The sequence below is a fragment of the Cinclus cinclus genome, chromosome 16 (assembly GCF_963662255.1).
Source record: "Cinclus cinclus chromosome 16, bCinCin1.1, whole genome shotgun sequence".
Lineage (NCBI taxonomy): Eukaryota > Metazoa > Chordata > Aves > Passeriformes > Cinclidae > Cinclus > Cinclus cinclus.
The window spans coordinates 9,161,557-9,186,575 of NC_085061.1; the positions used below are offsets into that span (position 1 = coordinate 9,161,557).

Below are 25,019 nucleotides of genomic sequence, written 5' to 3' on the forward strand. Positions count from 1 at the left end.
TGTACATTAAAACTGAACCATAGTCTTAAGAATAAAAAAAACTATTATGCAAAGTGTAAAACTACAGATCAGTGGTACTCCAAGATTTGTAGTCTTATCTAAAAGCAAATGTAAGGGAAACATTCACCTGTCAAGCTTAGCTGAGTTAACATCCAAAAATAATAGTGCCAATTAACATGTTCTGGTTTTGTGCTCATGCTGGTTGGGTTGTCCCTACCAAACCAGCTGCTAAATTTCGTTTTTGTTATCACTTGTCTGGATATTGATTTGAAAGTATATAACAAACAAGGGGATCTCCAGAAAACCCTTTTTTATTAGTGAGGGAAAGGAAGTTAGAAATACAGTAATACAGAGGATTACAGTAATTCAGAAGTAATTTTTCTCTCACCCTTGTAATGCCTACATAGCTATATCCCAGCAGTTTCATTAGTGCAGATCAGTCTCTTTTGCATTCCTTATGCTGTCCATCATTTTTTTCCATACTCAAGACTATGACCTTGTCCTGCCTAGGACTGATTCTTTTCAAACATTCTCAGTATTCTCTTTGTCCTTTGAAGTGTTCTGCTGCTGAAATGGCCTGAGTTCCCTTGTATCTTGTGCCATTTTTATGTGTGGTTTAGTAGAATTTTCACTGCTCACCTTCCATTAACATTATTACCATGCCCCTTGAATGGGCCATGGACTCACAAGGACTTTGACTTCAGCACTTTTGCATTTGTGGAGCTCCCATCAATAGAGTTCTCTGTCTTAGAATTCATTTTTCATTATGTATTATTCCTTCCAGGAAATGTGAGTGATGTTTGCAGGCAAGACTCAGGAGTAACTTTGTCTAGGGAATATCCTTCCTGATGCTTAATCTGGAATTCTACAGCCATGGATGTCATTGTAAGAGGAGAAGGTTCTATAATATCTCAGTCAGGATATCTTGCTGCCAGCTGTACTGGAGAGAGACACAAAAGTGAATCCTCAATATACCTATCTATATTTTACATCAGAAAAGAGAAGCACACACATGAGACTTCTGCAGATCAGAAGGACGAGTGTTGATTACAGGCATTTGGTCTGTGCACACTGGAGCTGGAGCAAGTTGGAATTTTGGCATTTGTCCTTTATTTTCCTCAAGCCTTTATATGTAAATGGTGATGAACTGTGTCAGTTGGCACCAGTCTGTTACCTTGACTTGCTAACATCATTTTTGACTCAACTGCTTAAAGATTCTTAACCTGTTGTGGTTTGTATTTATGTTTTTTGGTGAGGAAGGAAAAGAACTGGTTATAAAAATAATTCCCTGTAAAGACTTTAGCAACTTCCTTTAGACCTGACAAAAAACAATCAATGGCTGATTTTTAATATTGACACATTGTTACACCAATAAAAAAGTGAGATACTCCTTTGTGAGCACACATCTTAAACAAACCCCAAAAAGCTCTTTTTTCTTCTACCTAAGTGCACGTAACAAGCTGGCCGGGCGGGGGCTGCCGTGGTTTGGCTCAAACTCCAGTACCCCAGGAGCAGGATTTTTCATTTCAGTATGCAGTCATTAAACTTGTGCTTTCACATTGATTCTCTGAAGATTTTTGGCATTTCAGTAATATTAATATAGCAGGTAGTAGACTGATAAACACTATGAAATTACTACTGTTATTGCTATTGCTTTCCAAATCTCTGACTTCAGACATGTTTGTGATGAGAAAATAACAGACTAATTCATTAAACATACTTATTAACTGAAATGTTTCTTAGAGTTGCTGTAGCTCATTGCTACAGAAAGATTGCCAATCAATCTTTACAAAGGAGACCCAAGTGGAAAGTGCTCCTAAACTACAAACAGAAACTAATTAATTAATTATTTATATATATATTCAAGACAATATTAAGTGAAATATTTTGTCTACGCATAAATATTCTAGCAGTGATTTTGATTCAGTCTGTTCATTTTCATTACCCTGAAAATTATTTAAGTAGGTTAGGAATTGGATGATGTCGGGAAAACAGGGGCATCAGAAAGGAAATTAAATTATTTAGAATTAATTTTTTTAAATTGATCTGAGAATAAGCCTGAGAGTACTCATTTCAACTTTCTATAACATGGCCCTAAGATAACCATATGCCTTCAGTGACTAGACTAGGATAAGTTTATCCAAGTAATTTTATATTTAGTATTTACTTAGTTTGATTTCCCAACTGAATTTGCATTAAGTGTGTAGCAATCCCTTGGCTTTGGAATAGTATTCCCCTCTGAGATAATAAAAGTTTAAATGTGTGCTGCATCATGAGCTTTAATATACCTTTCATAGTCTATTAGTTGATTGTCAATAAATTCAATATGTCACAGGGCTTCAAGTGCTGCATTTTCATTTCTTGCCGTCTAAATGAAATCAATATCTGTGTACATAGAAGAACAGAAAGAAATTTTCCAATAGTTTTATCTAATAAATCAGTCTATGTTTTTGCAGTCCTGAAAATTTTCAATTACAGTGTATGGTGTTCCTCAGTTAGTTCACTGTGGGTTACAGCTTAACAGGTAATGTTGAACTGCATGATTCACCAAATCACATGTGCAAAGATAAGTGCTTAGTTAAATTAGGATTTCCATATTAAATAACTTTGTTAAAAATAATTTAAGCTCCTTTTTTCTGTTATTCCTGCCCCCCTACAGAAATTGTAACATGAATCTTGGGAATGTATACAGAATTGCAGACAATATGGTGGTTGAAGTGAGAATAGTCAGGGGCAGGGCTTAGAGCTGGGTGAATAAAGATTTAATATAGTTTTTACTACAATAAATAAATTTGATTAGAATTATGCAAAATAGTTACATTTTATATATTCCTGCATTTGCCTTCAAAGATGTACTCGATTGTTAAAACAGATGGATCTGTAGGTGTTTAATTATCCTGGCTTTATTTGCAATGTGAAAAAAAGTCTGAATACTTCTTGCAGACTTACTATTGTGGTTCCATCATGACACTATCTGAATTCTTGTTATCAAAACTAGTTGAATTTTTGTTTACATATGCGTTTGTAATTCACAGTGCTCTTGAGTCTTTTCAATTCTTAGATGTGTTAAGTTTGGAACTACAGTATTCCTTTTTTTGGAATATGTATTAGTATTTGCTACACTGAAATATTCTAATTTGACAGAACTTGTATGGTATCTGCATAATATATTGCATTTTGTTGCAAAGAAGCCTCCTATAAATCTGAGAAACTAGGAGTCTGGAGAGAGAATTTCACAAAGACCAAAAGCATGGGCATCTTTTGTGGGGCAAGACATTAACTTCATCTCTGAAATACCACCAGTCCTTAGAAAAATTGAATTTTTTCTCCTAAGGACTTGTAATATCTCAGGGAGAAAGAAGGACCATGCTTCAGTCACCAGGAAAAGCTGCAATTCAGTATTGAAATTGGCCACATCAGAACCCAAATTTTATTTTTATCTAGTTTCTACAAAAATGCAGTTGTTACTGCCCACTCTTTGTGTGACAGTGGTTGGTGTTGCTTTTTTCCTTAAGCGTCTCCTGATATTTGCCTTACAGTTTACTATTAAATTACTGGGGGCTTACTGCAAGGCAAGGCAGTGTCATCAGTACTGTTCCAGCCTAATTCTTGATGTGAAATGTTGAGATTATTAACACACACAAAAATGAATAAACTACAGATTCCATTGAAGGAGCAAAGGGAAAGGTCATTCTGGATCTTAAGTTCTGATGCTTGGTTTATAGTTTCTGACTTGTGCTGTTTCAGCATTTTTTTGAACTGTGTCATTGCCTAGGAAAGGGTGAAATCTCAGTTTTCTGTAAGTATATTTCACTTCTGCATGGCATTTTCCTAGAGAAAGCGAATATTTAGCATGTAATTGGTAATAGGCTCATGAAATAATGAGCAGCAAACAAAAACAGAATCACAAAAACTACAGCTGTGTTAAATTATATTTAATGTCCTATACAAGTAGAAAGAATGAACTGTGTTTATTTTCCAAACAATAAAATTTCTAGTTTAGTTTTCAATATAATTTTGTTAGGAAGTAAATTAAGTTTCATACTTTGGATAAAATTAGGTTTTGCAATTCTGATGCTGCAAAGCTAATTTGCAAAGTTGAAAAACTGTGCTGAGGACATAGAAATCAATTTCATAGTGGTATTAAATGATTTTTCCTTTGGTCACTGGGTAGTAGAATATGCTGGAAACCATGGTAACGAGAAGTGCTGCCATGGTTGCCCCAGAGTCATGTTAAAGTGAGCAAGCTGTGTTGATTAAAACAGGAGAAAGAGAGAGAGAGAGGAGGAAAAGGGAGAAAGGAGAGAATGGGGTTAATGACCTGTACAACAGCAAAGGCAAATGCAGTCACACATGAATCTGTGGCTGTGGGATCCTGGAGCTTGTGGCACTTCACATGAAGGTGCCGAGCCAGGAGGATTTCAAAAGAGTGAAGGACACACATCAGCCCTGTGTGTCTTTACATTATTCCCTTCCCTGTCTGTATTTTGCAGGTTTATATCAGGATAAAGGACGATGAGTGGAATGTCTATCGAAGGTATGCAGAGTTCAGAAGCTTGCATCATAAATTACAGAATAAGTACCAGCAAGTGAGGACTTTCAACTTCCCACCAAAAAAGGCCATTGGAAACAAGGTATTGAAAGAACTCACAGTATCAGTAAAAGCTGGGAGGAAAACCTCTCTTATCTATACACAAAAAATGAGGTGACTCATAAATATTTTCACACCTGCTAGTACCTGCTATTTTTATAGACTTTGCCCCTACCAGCTGGAGATTCACTGATGTAGGTAATGCATTGGTTTTTCCACTTACTGAGAAGTTTTATTGAATGAAATATTGATGATGTACACAAATGCACAAATCCTCAAAAACTGTTCTGGACAGCCCTATATGTAAAATGAAGTCTCTTCTCCATTTCCCTCCAAAAAAAATGCCAGCAGTCAACACTGGTGAGTAATTCATTAAAAATATCTGTAAATTTCAGGAAGTATTAATCTAAATTCCTTAAATTTCCTGCACTCTTCACCAACATGTTTAAGTTGTTTAAACCAACTTTTATAAAAACATTTACCTAAATGTTTACCTTAATCCCTGTAATCTATGTCTTAGCCCTGCCATTTTAAAATGGGAATTTGTGTTTTCCTATCTATAGGGGTTTTGAAATAAACCAGTAAATACTGTAGTGTGTATGTAGTAAATGTGTAGCACCATGTAATTAAAATCTTAGTTATCAAAACTTTAAACTGATCAAGAGTGTAAATACACATTGCAATGTACACTATATGTCCAGTAAGGACTGAGGAGGAATTGAAGCAATTTTCCTTTGCAGCGTAGGACTTAACTGAAAATTTTATTTTGCTATCACAAGTAAAATCTCCAATATATTGGAGATTTAAATTGTGCCTATGACTAAAAACTAATTTGAGTTTTTAGGGTTAATCAAATTTCTTAGTTTTTACATAGGATTTTCTCTTTTTACTATTTTTTGCCTTTGTATCACTGAGCTCTTTATTAAATATTTATGAAGCTCCAACCATAGTGATCTGTGTAGTCATCAAAAGACAACTGACATAATAACTGCAGAACTAAGATCTTTGTGACATTGTGTTTGGTTTAAGACCACAGTAATACATATATTATTAAAATGCCACAATCGTCCCTTGTCTGTGTTAGAAAAATGATTTTACTAATTTGTATGAAGTAATATAAATTTACAAAAAGAAATAGAAAAAAGTTAGAAATTCTGTACTGGCATTCAGATGTCAGTGAATATGGATTATGTATGCTTTAAACATTAGTAACTTTGACTTCCAATGATTTCCCAGGTATTTGTAAAATGAGTAGGTAAGTTCGGCACATGTGAAATGGCAGTGATGCACATAATTTATGAATAAAATCCATAGGTCTGCTTGCTTGGCCTGAGATCCAGTTAATGTAGTTCATTGCCTGCTGACTGAGGAAATGAAAGTACTTTAAAAGAGCTTTTCTGCTTTTTTTTTCATCTGGTTGAAGATCATGCATTTTTCATTTAATTTTTAGTGGACGGTTTTGTCATGGAAACCAGGAATTTTCTTCTTTGTTACATAACTAATTCTCCTTTTTTGAAGTGATGGAGTATCAGCCACTTCAGTAAATTACAAAAGATGCCTTTTAAGCTTTTTTTGGTACTCTTTCATCCTTAATTACTTTAAATACTAATTGAGTTACAACTTCAGTTGTACAATTGATGCATACAAAATTATCAGTGGAACAACTCATGAAAAAATTTGCATTGCTTATTCTTTGGGTGCTTTAGCTTTGAGCCAAAATTCTACCTTAATCTTGCACAACCACTTATCAGATCTCAGACAAAGGCTTTTTACTGTAAGAAGTGAGTGCCATCCCTTGCACTCCTGAAAGACTCCTGTGATGAGCCGTGGGGCAGTGGTGTGGCTGTGACCTGGCAAGTCACAGAGTGACACTTTCACCTCAGCTGAGCAAGGCTCAGTTTGTCACACTGGAGTTTATTTGCACAGCACATTGTGCATGCAGATTTCTGTCCTTTTAGTGGGGCTATTATCTGTGTGTGTCACAGAATGTATTGCCCTTTGGAATTTGTACCATTCTGTGCAGTAGTCCTTGGAAAATAATTATGCTGTGTGACTGACTGAGATGGGTTAACGGCCCTGAGATGGCCCTGCTTTCCACAGCCAGTTGAAGGTTTAAAAAGATGTTTAAAAATTTAGTATAAAATTAATTAATTCATGTGGAAATACCTGTCTTGGAATTCTGCAGAACTTTCAGTTTAGGATTAGGATTTGTGCAGGATGTTACACATGGAAATGTTTGGTAATAAAAATTAGAAGAGATATTGCCAATACTACCTTTTTCAATACTGCTTTTTAAATTTAGTGGCTACCAAAGCACGTCTACCTTTTAATATTCAGTTAGATGTCAATGGATATTTTTTCTCTCTTATATTACTTTTGCTGGTATTAATAGAATTGGAGCTGTATTCCCATTTCTAGATTAATCAGTACAATCTTAAATCAGTCCTAAAGAAAAGTTTCAGTAGCTGAATTCTGCTAACAAAAGTATCTCTTACATTAATCTATGGTTCTCATATCCTTGGCAACTCCTCAGTGTTATTAGATGCCCAAATAAGGTGTTGGTAAGAACCAGTCCTCTGTGTGTAAATGGCTAAAAATTATCATTTTACAGCTTTTGGAAAAGCATTCATGCTTTTATATCCTTCAGGTCAGTACCTGGATGAGTTTATTCACTGCATGCCTTCAATGCACTCTGTACTGTGGGGCTAATGAAGGTGATGTGCTTATTGTAAATGTCAGAGGCATCCAAAGGTCTTGCTGTAATTGAAACCAGCACTGAAATTCGTGTTCAGTTACATGTCCCAGATTTAGGGAACCTCCAGGATAACAAGAGGACACCATATTCTGACCTGGAATCACTCCTGCAGGCTGACAAAATACTGTCCAGTGCTTTGCTATGCAAAATATTGGAGCTCAGAGGAGGGAACTTAGCTAGAAGAGAGTAATGTAGAATAAAATGTGGAGAAGTATTCATTTCCATGCATATATTTCCTATTTACTACAGTAGAAGTCAGGGAGGTGAAATGCAAAGTTGTGAAGTTTGACATTAGGAAAATTCAAAAAGAAAACAGAATTTCAGCTGAATGAGGATTTTTAAAAGTTGGGAAATCAATTATTGTATATATTCATCAAGTAGCAGTGAAATTAGAATGTATTTAAGAATTATAAACCATTATTAATAATACTATAAATGTTGATCATTATGTTTGTAATGTATTTTTGCTTTTGTTTGCATTCAGTTGGGACAATTTATCTTAAAAGTTCATGTTCATGGTATTTCAACAAATTATGTATGTAAAATTAAAAACCAGCTTTAATGCCTGAGGAAACCTAAATTTAATATACAGAAAACCAGTTAGTTGAAAAATAACTGAAAAGAGGGAAGACTACTGCTTTGTACAAATAACCTCTTTTACAATTACAAAGAAGAGTGTGTATTTGCCTTTCAGCTTGGTAACCTCATTTTCAGCATATTAGTTTAACATTTGAATTTAGTAAGTTAGAGCAAAAATAAAGCAGGGAAGAGAATAATTTGTTTTATAAATGTTGCTTTGAATCAAGTTAGATATTTACTGAAGGAAAAACAATGCTTTCAAGAGTCTATGTATTAATTTTCATATATACTAGTCCCTATGCTGTGTATCTTCTACTAAAGATCTTTCAGTGCTGGTAGCAAATAGTTGTCAAAATCTTTATGAGTAATCCTGGAAAGAAGAGTTCTTTCTTCAATTCATCAATGCTTTGTTTGAGTAAAACAAGAAATACATTTGTTCCCTTGTGTTGTGTGTATAAGAGAAATGTATTTACTTTGCATATATTTTAATTATTTTTTAACCCGCAGATCAATTTCTTTAAAACCTACAAATTTCAACTGTATTGTTAACATTTGAACTGTTCAGGTTTTACAATTTTAAAACATATTCCCTATATATCAACCTGGTCTATGATTTGCTCAGTATTTTCTATGTAGCTGTATATACCAGGATTTGTAATTTCAAGCTGATTTTTCTTGCATGAGATAGATTTTTTTTTTTTTTTCTTTTGCAAGCCTTCAGGTACTTTGGATCTTTGAGCTCATGTGTCCATTCTCACTGTTTGTCTTTGTGACTGCTGCCTTGCTGTCAGGAGTGCCCAGGACAGCCTGGGTTCCATGGGTTGCACTCCTGGTCTGCAGTGTGCCCACTCATGGGGAGCACCTTTATACAGTCACAGCACCTGACTGGAAAAGGTTCCCTGTAGGTTTTTGCATACAAATATATATTTTTTTCACTTAAGATAGCATTTAGCTTAAATTTGGCTTCTCAACCTTTGCTGGTGTTTTATTGTCTCTCCAAATAACGATTAAATATTAATGTATGAATATTTAGTGGACTGACTAGTCTAATTTTAAAAATATTGCAGCATCCTTAAAATCCCAGTTGCTGCTTCTACATTGGGCAGATTATAGTAATTGAGTAAAGATCTAATTAAGAATCCTCTTGCAAGAGTGTTGTCCCAATAGAGGGCATATCAAAATAGGAATGGTTCTTTAGTTCTGCTGAAGACCTGAATTCAGTGATTGTGTAGGTGAGGAGAAATTGAATGAGGTAGCTTTGCACTGAGTGCTGACTTGACTGCATGATATCCTCTGCTTTCCTTTAAAACACTGGATACCCCATATGGAAAGAATACACAGCACTTTGCTGAGATCAGAAGAATGACTTTGCTGTGACTTCTCAATTGCATTGGGGGAACAATACAGAACTCTAAAATAAGTTTCTGTCTCAAAGAAAATGTTGAGAGCAACATAATTCATCCTTTTTTTGCCCATGCCACTGAAGCCTGTGAGCTGTATATCCAGCCATAGCTTGTTTCATGCTCAAATGTGAGTTTAATAAAATGAATATTTTCACCTGTCAGTGCCTAACCTAAACTGTAGATTAATTTGTATTTGTCCCTATTTTAAAAAGTTCAAGAATATTATGTGCATGTGTTTTAAAATATTCTATTTGTATATACACATATACATGAGCAGGCATATGACAACATCAGACAGCATTTGGGATATATATGAAGTTGGCTTTTGGAATGTAGCTTGTGATTCTGCAAGTTCTGCTCCCCAGGAGCTCTATCTCCCATTTATGTCAGAGGAAACTTGCCTTTGCTCACAGAGTGCTGATGGATTCCTTTTCTTTTGTTTCCAACAGCAAAGCTGCCTTTTATCAGTGTTCTGTTTGCCTGTTGCTGAAGGTAGTGAAGAGTTAAAAGAATGCTGCAGGATAACTATTTCAGGATTCAAAAGCAGAGAAGATAGAGATTTTATTGCAAGTAAAATAAAATAATAGAGCTTGCTCTTGTGCTTATGTTTATTGGTTTTTAAAGAAGTTTGTCAAGTAAAGAGTTCTCTGGCTCTGGGTGTGTATATATATATATACACATAAATATATATGAAAACATTTGAAGCCATTCAATTAGAGTTTGAGTGTTGATTTTTTTGCTGTTAAGGGTTTTACGTGGTGTCATTGCTGTGTAACCCCTGTCATGCCTTTCCCTCCTGTAAAAGTTGATTGCCATTTTTGGTGAGCTGGACCTGTCTATTCACAGACAGTGCCCCTTAAAGCTGCTTTTAGACCAGATGATGGAGGAGCTAAAGTCCCTTTGGAAAGGGATGCAAGGAGAATCAGCATGATAGGAACAAGGTTTTTTAAGGAACACACACACCCCTCCCACATAAAATATGTATTTGAAAATGGGAAGTATAACAATTCCTGTTTAACTAGTACATGGACAATAACAGAATACATATGGAATGTTTAAAAAAGGATGGTGCAGGAGAAATCTTAGGGGAGGAAGTAATTTCGTTTTAGATTTGGGTGCTTTTCTGTCCAAATTCAGCAAAGCAAGAATTGATTTGGCATCCCAAAACTTAAGTATGTGTTTGGCTTGCATTAGAATCAGAAGTACAGATATATGGACTTTGGTCCTCTATGGGATTTAGGAGCTCATAGAAATTCTTTTTCATCAAATCAGTTTGTCAAAATCAGACTGTCAGGGGGAACTGAGAAGAAAGCAAAAGTTGTGGTTAATGCACTTGGAACAGGGGCTAAATAATGTTTCTTGATACTGAGATTTGATATCCAGTGTCTTCGAGTAGAATTGGTACAAAATTATGGCTCTCTGATGCTTCAGAATTGGGATACATTTATTAAAGGAGAAAACCTTTGAAAATATAAATCCTCAAGTTGTATATTAAAAATTTGAAGCTAAGGATTGCTTTCATTAATGCTACTTAGGTTGATTTTTGGATGATGTAGTATAGCAGCTTAAATTCTGTATAATTCTTGATTTTTAAAGTAAGTAGATTTTAATTTTCAACCCTCTTAGTGGACTTAACTAGTGTATTGAGTTGTTTTCATACAGAATTTTGCCTTGTGGGTTATAAGAAAAACTATAGCTTATATATATTTGACAGATATGCTTGTGCTATTCTGTGGGTAAAAGGAAAAGAAATTTATCAATTTGTATTGTGTTCAAATGAGGAAAGGAAATCAAATTAATCTCATATATAGCTGAATGTGGTAATTCTATAATATGACACAGTTTTTGTGTTCTAAAGCTGCAGAAGAAACTTTGTCCTAAAAGTTCACCATGTTACTTTATAGCTGGAAAGTTTAATTCTCTAAGAAGCTTTAAAATAGCCATTGGGACTAAATTAACACAATCTGTTTTTCAAATATGTAACTTAAATGTAGTGCCATACGAATAGAAATAAAAATAATATGACTGCTGACATAGTCATTAAGATTTCTAGTCACAGCCCACCTGTTTCCTGGCACTGTCACCTGCACACTAAGGGGGAATACAGAGTATTTCAGATTTTGAATCCACATCCTCTGGGTTTTCCACTGCATAAGACTGCAGTTGATATTTTATGTATACAGCACTTAGAAAAGAGCATTCAGTTCTTAATTTCCATTTTTTTTGTCATATCAGTATCCAAGAGAAGAGAAATAAGTTAGCAGGAAATGCTTGGCTTTTATATGACAAATACTTTATAGTAAATGCTTCCCATTGTGTGGTATGAAATCTCTGGGTTACCTGAAACGCGCCATGAAGGTTAAATTGAGCAGAGTGCAGAGCAGCATATTTCATTTTCAGGGGTTTAATTTAAAAGGTAAACAGTTCTCCAGCTCATGCTTCTCCATCTCCATCGGAATGTCTCACTGAATTAATCTGTTCTTTTGGTGCTCAAGGGCACCATTTCAATGAAATAGTGAATTGAGTAGTTTTCTTTTCAGGTTACAAAAAATTTCCTGCTAATTGCTGTTGAAGTTTAGGAAGAAGGAATACAGACTATTTAGGGTCTACAAAACAGAACTTTGCCTGCCAAGAGATGTTTTTATTCTTGCTGTCTTGTAATGCTACAATCAAGAGAAGCAATTTATTCTAACAAATTATTGAATATAGAGCCCATAGAAACAGTTCAGATGGTGTTGCTTTGCATCATGACATTATGGGGAAAAAAAGGAAAGTAATTTACATGCTGCTTGGACAACTGCTAGATAAAAATATGGCAGTTTTATAACAACTCATGCGTCATTTAGATATTCTAGTAGCCTCCTGGTATAAAATGAAAATATAAAAATAAATTTTCTATATTTATTTCTTATTGTGATGGTGATGCTAAATTACCAAGTTACTTGAATTAATAAACTTCCTTTCAGAGAAATCTTAACAGGGACACCTAATTACAAAAATAAAAGTAAGCCATTCTTTCTTTGAATTTGAAATTTTACCCACATTTTTCCCTCCCTTACATATCAATGTGCTTGGTTTCACCTGTCTTCTCCTTCCCAAAATACATTGTTTTGTAAATACTGGCAAATTTTAATCTTATTTGCTCTACAGCTTTTTGGGCAATTGGTAGTACTAAAGATATTCAGTGTTAAAAAGAGAATGAAATATTGAATACTTCAGATCATCTGAAATGCTGAAAGCACTTCCTGCATGGAAAATCTTGTTTCCTTCATTATATCATGTAAAATACCTTTGCATGAAGACACAGTAAATTATGAGCACTTAATATCAATATTCCTCATTAATTCAATTTATATTTTAGAAAACAGAATCATCCCATCAATGTATTTGAATAAAATTTTTGTTAAAGAAGAATCTAGACTTCTAGACATGAGAGTTAAGTTTTTATTTAATGATTTTTTTTTAGGGGAGAGCATCACTGTAAGCTTACTGTATATATAAGCTTGTACATTTTAAGTATTATGTATGTACCATGTTTCTAAAGGGTTTTGAGGTGGGTTATTTTGTTGTTATTTTAAATTTAGAGTCTGTCTTTATTGGTCTTCAGGGCATTTCCAACCAGATTAAAGAATGAAATAAAGAAAACTGTAGTGTTGGAGAGAAGCACTGAACTGAGACACATTTTAACTAATATTGTTGATAGTTATTACTGTAATATAGGCTAGTGAAAAAGTGGATCTCAATTCCATGAACTGTTGTGTTCTAGTTTGCAGGATCTCCTGAATAAAATTATAGGGTAGACTGCTAATACTTTATCTGAAGAGAAAACAGAAATAGTGTTTTCCTATTCAGTAGCTGAGCAAGAGAGAAGCCCTAGGGGTTTTACTGCAGTTTTTTATTGATGCTTTTTAATTAACAGTTGATTCCTGACCAGTTGACAAATTAATACAGGGCTGGCATATGTCTTTAAATAACAAAATATTTAGATGACACTGGATTTTATTAGCATAACATTACCGAGTTCTTTTTCTAACAGTGACATTAAGCACAACACTAAAAAGAGATCAGTTTTAGATTTATTCTCAAGCTTTCTTTTTTTTCTGTTGGCATATTTACTGATTAAAATGTCGCTGTGATTAAATTGGTGCTTGACTGAGGACATCGCAGGACTGTAGCTCACCCTCAACACATCTGCTACTGGATAGGTTTGCAGCAATGCCTTTTTCAAACTACTTTATCTAAAAGCACTTTTCTGGTACCATTGAAATGAACCCAGAGCTGGAGATGGAAATCCATCAGCGATTTTAGTAGAGAAACACTGAGCAATAATTACAATTATGTAGTAAATCTCTGTTTAAAGGAAAAGAAACTTATTTTAAAATCTAACAGTTCCTTGGTTTCTTCCTTTTATCTCATCCTCTTAAATTCCTGTTTGTTCCACTGAACGGTAAATGTAGAAAAAAATTGCATACTGGGATGGGGAAAATGGCAATTTCATTTATTGTATATCCTTGTTACGTTGTATAATGCTGGCCTGGTTCTGACATACAGAAACTGGCAGTACAAGTAAGATGGAAATTTTAATCTTGGGTAGTTTCAATAATTTTGAGGTGATTTTTGTGTCATATGATGGCACCCAGTATATTTAGGATTGGAAACTGTACCTTCTAGAAGTTTTATGATGCAGTAGTTACTGAAGGACAGATGTACTGTAGCTACATTTTACTGTGACCTGTGCAAAGGTGTCAGCCTGTAAAGTGAATATTTCCTATATAACTTTTAATTACAAACTGCTGAGAACGACTCAGCAATTGAGTATTTAATTAGCTCCCATCTCAGCATCTGATTTCCAGCTTCATTTTGAGGTTAGCATTTGATGCCTCATAAATAGATAAAAACTGATATAATTTTTCTAAGACTGGTTGGCCAAGACGGTGGAAAATATTAGGCTACATTAGAATAACCTGAATTTATTTCTGCATTTTCAGGTTTAACTTTGAATAGCACTATTATCATCTTAATTTAGGATGGGATGTGTTGTGTGGTATCAGTGGCTGATTAAAGTCCTAAAGCCGTATTTCCTTTTATTTCATATTTCCTTTTATCTTAATTGAGTTGGATTGGGCCCTCAGCTGTTTGGTTGTTTGGTTTTGTTTGGGTTATTTTTTCCCCCAGTGCTACCAGCAGGAGGTTGGTTAAATGCTAAGTAATGGTTAGAACCTCAGGAGCAGTGAGTTTGATGTTGATTGCAACAGCACCAAGTGCAGAATCTTAAGTGTTTTATCTGTCCCTAAATTATGGCAGGTAACCACGGCAATCATAGCATTTCCAAAAGCTCCTGGAAAATATTTGAAACATCTTAAGTGAGCTGTCCCATTAATAATGAAGAATACCAATGTTTCACCATCTGTTCCATACTAACAGTGTGTATAAAAGACCAGCAGTTGTGTGAAACAATTTAAACTGCAAGTGGGAATGAACTTGGCTTGTAATGAAAAACTGCAAAACAGCACGACATAAAATATTATATATCAAGACTCTGCTTCTTAGTTTTACACCTTAACATCATCTTCTAATACATGTTGAGAGTCTATAACTTTTCCATTATGTATTACAATTCTTGGAGATTTGTAATTTGCTACTAGCATTTTGCTGTGGGCAGAAGAAGTGTGGCAAATTATCAGTCAAAAAGAATCTCATATCATATTTTGGGAGATATGAATTTCAAACTAAAATATTTTCCCAGATGTGCTTTAATACTTTTGTAATCTGAAAGAGTTTTGCTTGTTAACTGAAATTTTGTGGTCTCTTAATCAAAACTGTGTGCTCTTGAATTGTGGGCTAGTAAATTACTTTCTGTTAGTAGAGAAACAGTAGCAGTTTTAGTTTTTAGAAAATATGCCTTAAAAACTTCTGTGAAATCTTAAACGCAGGTCTTTATTTAAGTACTGCTGCTTTATCTTTCAGTGTATTTATTTGTTTCCTTAAAAATGAAACTATGAAATCTAACCTTTAATAATGTGAAAATACAAAGGTTTTTTGCAAAGTGTATATATTGGTAATTTTAACAAAATTACTTTGTCCTCAAAATACATTCACATCAAGTGTACATAAATATGTATATTGAACCTTAGGGGCAGATCTTTGCTGTTTTCTGTGTGAGTACATATGCAAATGTAGGCTTGTATAGACTCATACAATCACCAAAGACATGTACTAAAGTAGGGGGTGGGTGTCATTGATACAAATCCAAATAAAAAAAATTTCTTTTACTTTTTGCTTGTAAATAAAAGTAGGTGTTTATGAGTTGGAATGTAAAGTACTAGCTAGATTTCTGCTGTGGATAATTGGGCCCAATGAAAAGAAGGTTATAGATGCCTTTTTATAATTTAAGACTGAAAAAAACTGGCCAGGCTTTGAGCCAGTTGTGTTTTTCTGCTACCAGTTGTTCTGTTTACTATATTGTGACAAAAACTCTTTATTACTGCAACAGCTTGGCAGTAACAACTCTGTGCTAAAATCATTGCTCTGAGTAGCCAACCTGCTGTTGCAAAATGCACGTTTAATGATAAAGTGCAGACCTGGAGCTGAATCATTTTGACCTTGGTTTACATTGCTTCTGGTGAGGACATCTAGCCTTGGTACAGAATTTCATGGTAGATTGCTTGGTGTTTGTTTTACAGATCAAATTCATGTCAGAGTAAAAGAACATTTTAAACTGATTTCAGGCTGGGTTTTTATTTCTGAGATGTTCTGCCTTTTTCTTGGACAAATGTCCGAAAAATAGCCACATTATAAGCACTAATTTGATCATCTGTAAACAGCAAAAAGTGCATTCCCTAAGCATGTTCCGGTAGTCTTAATTAGAAAAGTCCTTTGTGCCATTATTTTCTGTAGTCAAGGAGACTCTTTAGAGTAATGTAAGAGATAGACAGTACCTACATTGCTGAATGGCTCCTGTATCTATAAGAGGAGTCCTTCCTGTGAAAGAAGATGTTTTTAGCTAAATACATTTGCAGTATAAAAGTCATTCTAAAGTAATGCAGCTTCTGCTTAAGAGAAAACTTGAACATAATTAAAATTATTTCACTGAAAATACCATTGTCGAAGATTTGTGACCAAATTATCCTCCCCCCATGGCACAGCCTGGAAGCACCTGGGGGGAGGAAGACTCCAAGTGAAATGGGCTCAGGTGCCAAATGTCACCTCTGCTCATGTGGTTAAAGCTTCCAGAACCAAAGCTCTTCCACAAATGTGTTCTTTTTCCCAGATATCTCCCTGCATCCCTGTCTTGTCTCCTGCCTCACGCAGCTGGTGGCAGCAAAATAAGTGTCCCTCCAATGGGATGATGTGGTACTTTAAATCCTTGGAAAGAGGGGAGCGCAAGGCTGCTTGAGCCTCACCAAAGAATCCAGTGGGAACAAAAATCTTAGTAAAAAGAAAAAAAATAATAACATAGGTGTCAATTGTTTAATTAGCATTGAGCAGCACGTTTATTTATTATTTTAGTTCAATTTTACGGTAATATTATGTGTCATTATAAATAAAATGTTTGCTTTGGTGTTCCAAACAGCTTGTATAGGCTTCAGTTCCACACGTTTGTCCCCCTGAAGCAGGGCAGGGAGCAAGCTGTTCTCTGCTCTGTGCCAGCAGCAGTTGCTCTCAGGTGTGGGAACTGAGCAGATGACCCTGCACAAGGGTTGGGGGGAGTTCCAACACTGCAGCTTTGATGGTTTAAGAAAGGATGAGTTGCAAATCACTTGCAACACAACTGGTGCATGGAGTGTGTGTGTGTTGCTGAAAAAGCATGTAACAGATAAAAATGAAATAACAAAGTGTATAATATGTAGGGGGGGTTATTTTCATTTAGATCTTGATTGAATTATTTTATTTGAATAATGAATAATTAATTTTTGCATTACATTACTACATTGAATGAAATGTGTTAATGTAGGCTTGGACTGTTGAAACAGGACTGGACATCTATGTAAGTTCATATGTAGAAGACAAATATCAAATAAATCTGTATATATATTTTGGAATTTCATGAATTTAAACAACGTAAGCATAGCTTAAGTTTTTGAAGTCTGTAAGTGTGGACGTCTTCAGTGATTTCTTATGACTTACTCTGTTTTGTTCCCACAATTATGTTTGATTTGTTATTCCTAAAAATATTCCTGTTCCTGGTAACTTCTAATGAGATGGAAGAACAGAACAAAATGTCAGTGAAGGTTCTGGGAATGCAACAGCAAATTCCTCCTGAACTCGAAGTAGCATCCCTGCTTTGATGGTGTTGTTCTGTTCTATCTAGGAAAGCAATAACCTTCAGATCTGCATCCCATGCATGGCAGCATGGGCTGAACCTTTTCCATACAATGAATTTCAGTGTTGTTTTATTCAGTGATGTCAAATGTAGTTATGGTGTTTTGTCGGTGGGTTGGATTTTTTTTTCCCCCAAGAAACGAGAATTAATTTCAATGCCTTTTCTTACCAACATGAATAATACAGGTTGGATAGACACATCTTTTATATAATGGTTGTTTTTGAGAGCTGTAGTTGTCTAATAATAAGTTTGGCTTTGTGCCTAAAGAACATACTGTGACATTTAAACCAGGTGAGCAGTGCCAGCAGTCCCGAGACAGAACACTCTGGCTGGAGCATAAAGCATCCAGCACCTGATGTCACTGAAAACCTGTTAGAGCTCCCTGTTCCTGGGAAATGGGTCACCTTCAGATTATAATCCACTGTAATTGTGATCCCTCACAGGGAGAAGGTTTAAACTATATGTAAGTTGTGGGATGCATGGCATCTTGCTGGTTATGATAAACTTCTAAGTCCATCAGCAAAATGTGGAGTTTATAGAAGTATTCTATTTATTTGGGTCAATATAGTATAAAATCCTGGATCTAAAATGCTGCAGTAAACAATTTTAGTGAGTGTTGTGATATAATATTTAAAAAAATCTACTATATGAAGACATACAAAATAACAATTTAATAACATAAAAAATGCTGGACAAACACTTATGCATTCTGGAGTTTGTACACCCAACATCTGAAAAGTATGGGGAGTCACTGGGGAGTGACACTAAAGTGTCACTGGGAACACAGTGGGGAGTAAGTCAGCATTTCCTCCTGCAAAGACTGGTAATTCTGGATCTTTTTATGCAACAACAACAACAACAAAATGCATAAATTGTTATGCCACAGCCTCTGTGCTGCTATTCTGTTCTGCCTCTCTAAGATTGCAGTGCTTTATGGTCCAGAGAAGACAGATTCTGCCAGGGAGAGGATCTGACATCCTGTCAGTGGATGTTTTTGTGAAACAGGTTTTATTAGGATTCATGATTTTCCTTTATTCTAAGGACAGTCAAGGGGTTTTTGCATATTGGCAACATATTTATATAGCCATGATAACAGACATCATCCAAAGATCGATTTTTATGCTTACTAGGATTGTTTAGTTACATTATGAAGTTGAGAAACATGTTCTTTGTGCCATTTATATTTTTTCCTCTCTATTTTTAGGATGCAAAGTTTGTAGAAGAGCGACGCAAGCAGCTACAAAATTACCTAAGGAATGTAATGAACAAAATTATTCAAACAGTGCCAGAATTCACAGCCAATCCCAAAAAAGAGACACTTATTCAGCTGATGCCCTTTTTTCTGTAAGTATCTGTCAAATACTCAAGAAAATATTAAGATTTTTTCATCACAGATTGATTTAAAATATAATGCCAGCATCTCCAAAATCTTTAAAACAGTGGTTTGTTTTTTTTTTTAAATAGAAGGGTACTGTTCGGGTTTCAGTTGCTTTTGTTAAATTTAAAGAAATATATGACATATAGATTATTTTTGTTTGTTTATTTAAGTACTGATTTTAAATGAAAATCTCAATGTACAGCTTTCAGAAGTATTTAAGTGATTTTAAAATCTGCATCCATACATACTCTTCAAACATTAGGTATTTTCAATTTATTTTATTTTGTCTTTAGTTTTGTTTTGTTTTTGCTTGTGAGGGGTTTGTATTATTTTTTAATCTTTGTTTTGAGGGATGAGGGTAGAGCACTATTAGGGTCCTTACTAACCAAATACAAAAGTCAAGCTGTTGAACTCTTTAACTGAATTTTGCAGTCTGCTGATGCTTGTTTTGATTTTATTAATGTTGAAGTTGAATATGTCCAAAAATAACAGTTATATGTAAGCATCTCAAACCCTTTGGTATACCATCACACAAGGGGTATGATCTCGTAAAGCTGTCCCTTTTCCCTTTAAACTTAGTTCTTTATGTATTTATAAATATTTAAAACTATTTAGGAAATAATTTAGGAAATAATGTTAACAAAAATTTGTTTTTGAAAGTTGTGTTCTTTCACTAGTAATTTTTCAGTGTAATGGTTTTCAGTACCACACCTGAACAAATTATGTATAGATTGAACATTTCCTTACAGTAAGTCCTCATGTGAAATTTGCTGTCCATGAGCCTCTGCACAGGGATTGTGCATCCATAGCTGTGAATCCATGGATGGGTTTATTTGCAGCTTCAGGACCAGTTTCAAATGAATATGTTTCATCATAGCACACGTATTTAGTTGTATTATTGCCTGGTCTTTTGCAGAGTGTGTCAGATTTTCAAGTTGAAATTGCATTTCAAGAAAGCTCTATTTATTAGAAAATGTAATAGATGAGTGGAAGAATGCCAAGATGCATTTCATGGCATTCATAAGTTTCCAATTTTTCTGTGGATTTAAAATCAATTTAATGAGACATTTTGCTGATGGCGTTATAAATGGTGAAGTGATGTTTGTGGGGAAAACTTAAGAGACTTGCCCTTTGCTTCCTAAGAACTTATTGTTTAGGATTTGACTGAGGGCTGTAAAGATGGAAATGGTTTAAAGTTGAGGGGCCCATGTGTAGCTTTTTGTTCAGTCATTTTAAAGAAGTTATCCTTTACATTGTACTTAGTTTTGTTTTTTATAGAAGGGGGGAAATACAAAATATATTTGCAATTGTAAAATGTAATTGTAAATGCAATTATACTCCTTTTCCTATTTTTTTTTTAATCTTAATACACTATTGTTACTGAAGTAATTTATTACACTATCTTTTGGTTCTGAGAAGTGATATTTCAAGAACAGTATATTTATAATCTCTTGGCCACTTATGTCTAAAACAGGAAGGGAGAAGAATTGTCCTCTTACTCCTCAGCCCTAAATAATTGCTTTCTGATACTTAGTCTTTTTTCTAAGTGTGTAAGTAGAATTTAGATCTCATGTTTCTGTTTATTAAAAGAAGTGGCAGGTATGGGGGTCTGCACAGGACAAGATTAAAATCACAATCCATGTAATGGGTTCTCCTACTGCTGCACAAATCTGAGTGAAACCATTTCGCTGTTATAAAACCCTCCAACTGTATTTCTTCTAATAAATATAATATAGGGAGAGATTCACTTAATTTCACAGAAAGCAAAGTTTTATTGAGAAGGCAGCACGTTTCAGTTTCAATATTCTAGGGGTACAATTCAGTTAGTGTGAAGCATTGTGGTACAAAATAATGCAGTTATCTCTAAGGAGAGAGAGTGAAATTGGCCAACACTATTTATCACCCATTCCTAAACAGGCCTGTGATGCACTGTGCTGGTGCTAACCCAGGTGTGGGTATGCCCCAGGTGGCAAAAAACCTGTTTATTTTTAGAGGGTTTTTTTAAAATTCGGCAATTTCATAATTCTTAACACATTGCATGAGACAATGGACTGGAATCTTCTGTGATATCTGGACATTATGGCAGAAATTCTGTTCCTATAAGTGTGAATTATTTCCTGAGAACTTTTTGTTATATAACAAATGTATCAGTATTCTCTCTTGGCTAGAGTAGATAGTTATCTTTGGGAATACTAGTGGGATTCTGGAAAAATTCAGCTGTTGAGCAAAATAACTACATTCCTCATCTACAGCAACTCACATAATATCTTTTTAATGCATTTTACTACTGAGCTGTCAGACTCTTCTGCAGCTACAGCAGCAGTATTAAATTAATAAAAAGAACTTTTCTAGAATGTGCTCTTTCTATCAGCGTCTGAAAGTGCCATCATGTCCAGGCTATCATTGGAACTCTTTATGCCCTTTATTATCTGAGAGTCATGATCTGACACTGCTGGGAGTTTGAAAAGCATCTGAAAGAAAATGCATTTAAGTTCCACTTCAGATTGCCAACTTCTCCAGTATTAGCCTTCTGTAATGGATTTTGAGCTTCATCAACAGAAGACCTTAAATATCTTGGAGTCTGTGAAGTGTTTATTACATTAATCATTTGTAGCCTTTGTACTGTACCTGCAATTCTTCTCTTTTGTTAGATTTAATAATGTTTTACTGTAAACACTGTAACTACATATAAAAATTCAGATATGTTTAATTTTTCCCCTGTAGCACAAATGTATGTACAGTTAGTTACATTTTGTTTAGGAAGGAGTCATTACAAAACATTGAGGTATTAGTCCTACGACTGTGCTGTAGACAGTAGTGATACCTCAGTCTGGGGAAAAAATTACAGTCTTGATATGCATGAACAATCTCCAGAGCATTAGATCTGTCTGTTAGGAAGCAATGAAATATAACATTTAAAAAAATTATCTGGTCTTAAAGAGTTTCTTCTTACTGTAAAATTACGTGGCCAGGCTTCAGTGTGCAAATGAAAAATCCCATAAAGGCTATGTCTGATTAGGCATCCTATAGATAGAAGTTACAGGGTCAGTTTTAATTAATCACTTTTAAAACCTGATTGTGGTCCTAGAATATGATTATGATGAACAGAACATAAGATTAATATTTCTAAGACTGAATCCACTGTTAATTCAATGCCAGAGTAATACTGCCTAAAATTTTTATTGTGCTTTTTTTCCTTTGGGAATTCCTCCCTTTCAGGTGCAGTGATTCCATACAATCAGACACAGATCTGACAAGGAAAAACATTTAAATTGTTCTGACAGAATAGCCTGACACTCTTACAGAGGAAGGAATTGCTTTTATTTTGAAACTCAGATAACAATTTGCAGTACAGTAATGTGAATGAGTTTGCTACGTTTCTTCCCATTAAGGTATTAAATGCTTGTGGTGACTTGTGGAAGTGTATCTTGTTATGAATCCTGCTGCTGTGAACTGTCATTGATGTATTTTTTTCTTTAGTCAGTCTCTACCACTTGTAATTTCAGTTTGTGTCTTTTTCAGTTTTGATACTGCATTAGCTCAGTCACAGGACTGGACAAAGAGTTTCTTTTATAGTCCACTTTCATGTCTTAATGTAAAAAATAGATTCTGGCTCTGCTAATTTGTCTGTTTACATGCTGAATAAAAAAGTTTTGCAGTACTAAAATTGACATCACAAGATAAATTTTCCAGTCCATGTGGAGCAGAACCTAAATCAAGAATTGGCACTGCTGAATTAGATTGCTACATCTGCTAGCTCATGAAGGTCTTTCTGCTAATACTTACTAAAATGAACATTTATTTGCACTTATGATTGGTTCATTATAGATAAGCAAAGCTGGTTATAACAAGTACAGTTGTGTTTTAATTACATTTTTATCAACGTGAAAAATTATCACACACACTTAGCTCTTTGTAAATATATGTAAAACCAGGAGAGATCTTTGGCAACAAGAATCACATTTTTTTGGCCATATTATTGAGTCTTTCAATATAAATCATCATGTAGACTGTATGATTTCAAGTATGTAAGAAGCTAAAAGCTGTAAAAAGTTGGGAAAATGAGTTCTAAAGTGCTGTGATGGCCCAGTTTTCTGTCTCTGTGGTTTCTGTATTAATTGTCCTCATTTTTTTGGAAGAGCTTTTCTTTCCATCATCCTCATAATGAGCACAAACTGAAGTGCAGGAAGAATAATAAAACCCCCTTTATTTTCCACTGTGAGGAAGGTGGAGCCCTCTAGCAGTTTGCACAGAGGTTGCTGGTACTCCGTGCTTGGATTTGACAGGGGACAGCCTTGGGCAGCCTTGTGGGGATTGGCTTGGTGATCTCCACGGGTGCCTTCCAGCTTCAAATCATCTGTAAAACTAGAATATAATCTTAATTCAAGTTGTGTTTTGCACCCACCCTGCGCAAAAGAAGTGTTGGCTAAATTACAGCTGCTCACACAATGTTTGTACACAATGTACCTGTGAGCAAAACAAAGTCTGAACCTGGGAAGCTCCTACAGCAAGAACTCCACTTGGTAGCTATGCAAGGCTATTCAATAGGTATAGTGCCACTTTGCTGGTTCTTCTGCATTGGCAGTGCAAATATTTAAAATACATGCAAGAATGGAATAAACACAATTTGGTGACTATTTTCACAGATTGCTGTGCTAAGTAATTTTTAATCTCATATTGTAGGCCATGGGTCCATGCTACAGTTTTATGTTCTGCTGAGCTCTAAAGCTGGGCATTTATTCCCTTGTGGGAGCTGTTCAAATAGATGCTTTAACAAAAGCAGGGAATCTGCTCAGTAAATCATCAGCAGGTTCTGTTTTCTGAGGGATGTGTTTGAACACCAAAGGAGTCATCAGTTTTTAATGATGATTAGAGGACTGTAATTTTCAAAAAATATGTTGTCTCCATTTCCCCTGGTTGACATTACTGGCAGCATATTTGATAGCAGAAGTTGTGTTCTTAGGTGTTTTGAGTCACCAAGTTAAACTGTAGTAAAAAAAATAAATTACTATTTCTACCTCTTTGTCATTTTGTAAAATGCTTCCACCCTTTTAGAAGGTAAATTTATGAGAAATGTGATAGAGAGAGACTGGTAGGCAAATTTCAATGCCAATAAATCAGCAGCTCAAAAAAGAACGTCATCCTGGGAATACTCCTCTCAGATTTATTTAGCACTAAACAGTGTTTAAAGCCAAGTATCTGTTTTTGTTCTTGCAGACAGCAAAGTTAAAATATTCTGGAAGAATAGATGTTTGTTCTGGAGGAATTGAAGGATTTTGGTTTGGTTTGTATTTGGCAGTTTTCTCATCTCTATTTCAGTTGCTGTCTTGGTTTGCAAAGCAGGATGTAACCAAAAGTATGTATTCTACCACCATCTGTTGAAACCAGGTGGGGCAGTGCTCTTTACCTTTTCCATGACCCATCCTCTCTCCAGGGAAGTATCCTCTGTTAATGGGCCATTGAGTCCCACTGCACGACTGATAAAATTCCATCATCCCATTGGGAGATGCTCCACCCAGGGGGGGAGCCAAACTTTTCCTACCTAGATAAAATCTGAATCTGGAACATCAGAGCAGCCTTTTCCCACTGGATTCCAGAGGAAAACCAGACCCTTCTACATCATCACTGGACCTTCAGAGGAAACTGCACCTTCTGAAGGAGCACTGCTCCAACAGAACCACATCTGTCACTGCAGCTGGGCTGCAGCCACCATTTAATGGGACTGCTGCCAACACCCTGACTGATGGGATGTCAGGCTGTATTCTGACTGTCAGTTTTGGGGTATTTTTATGTATTACTGTATTTTTATTTTAATTTTCCTAGTAAAGAACTGTTATTCCTATTCCCATATCTTTGCCTGAGAGCTCCTTCATTTCAAATTATAGTAATTTGGAGGGATGTGGGTTACATTTTCCAATTCAAGAGAGGCTTCCGCCTTCCTTAGTAGACACCTGTCTTTCAAACCAAGACAGATTTTGGTGCCCAATGTG

The 25,019-nt window shown here is 35.1% G+C and overlaps 1 protein-coding gene across 1 annotated transcript in view; it reads left to right on the forward strand.

Moving 5' to 3' along the window:
- The window catches only part of SNX29 (sorting nexin 29), a 121,515-nt gene that overhangs the window by 53,313 nt on the left and 43,183 nt on the right, over positions 1-25,019 (forward strand). The window contains 2 exon segments of the mRNA XM_062503346.1: positions 4,494-4,634; positions 18,856-18,995. Of these exon segments, the coding sequence (XP_062359330.1) occupies positions 4,494-4,634; positions 18,856-18,995 (281 nt within the window).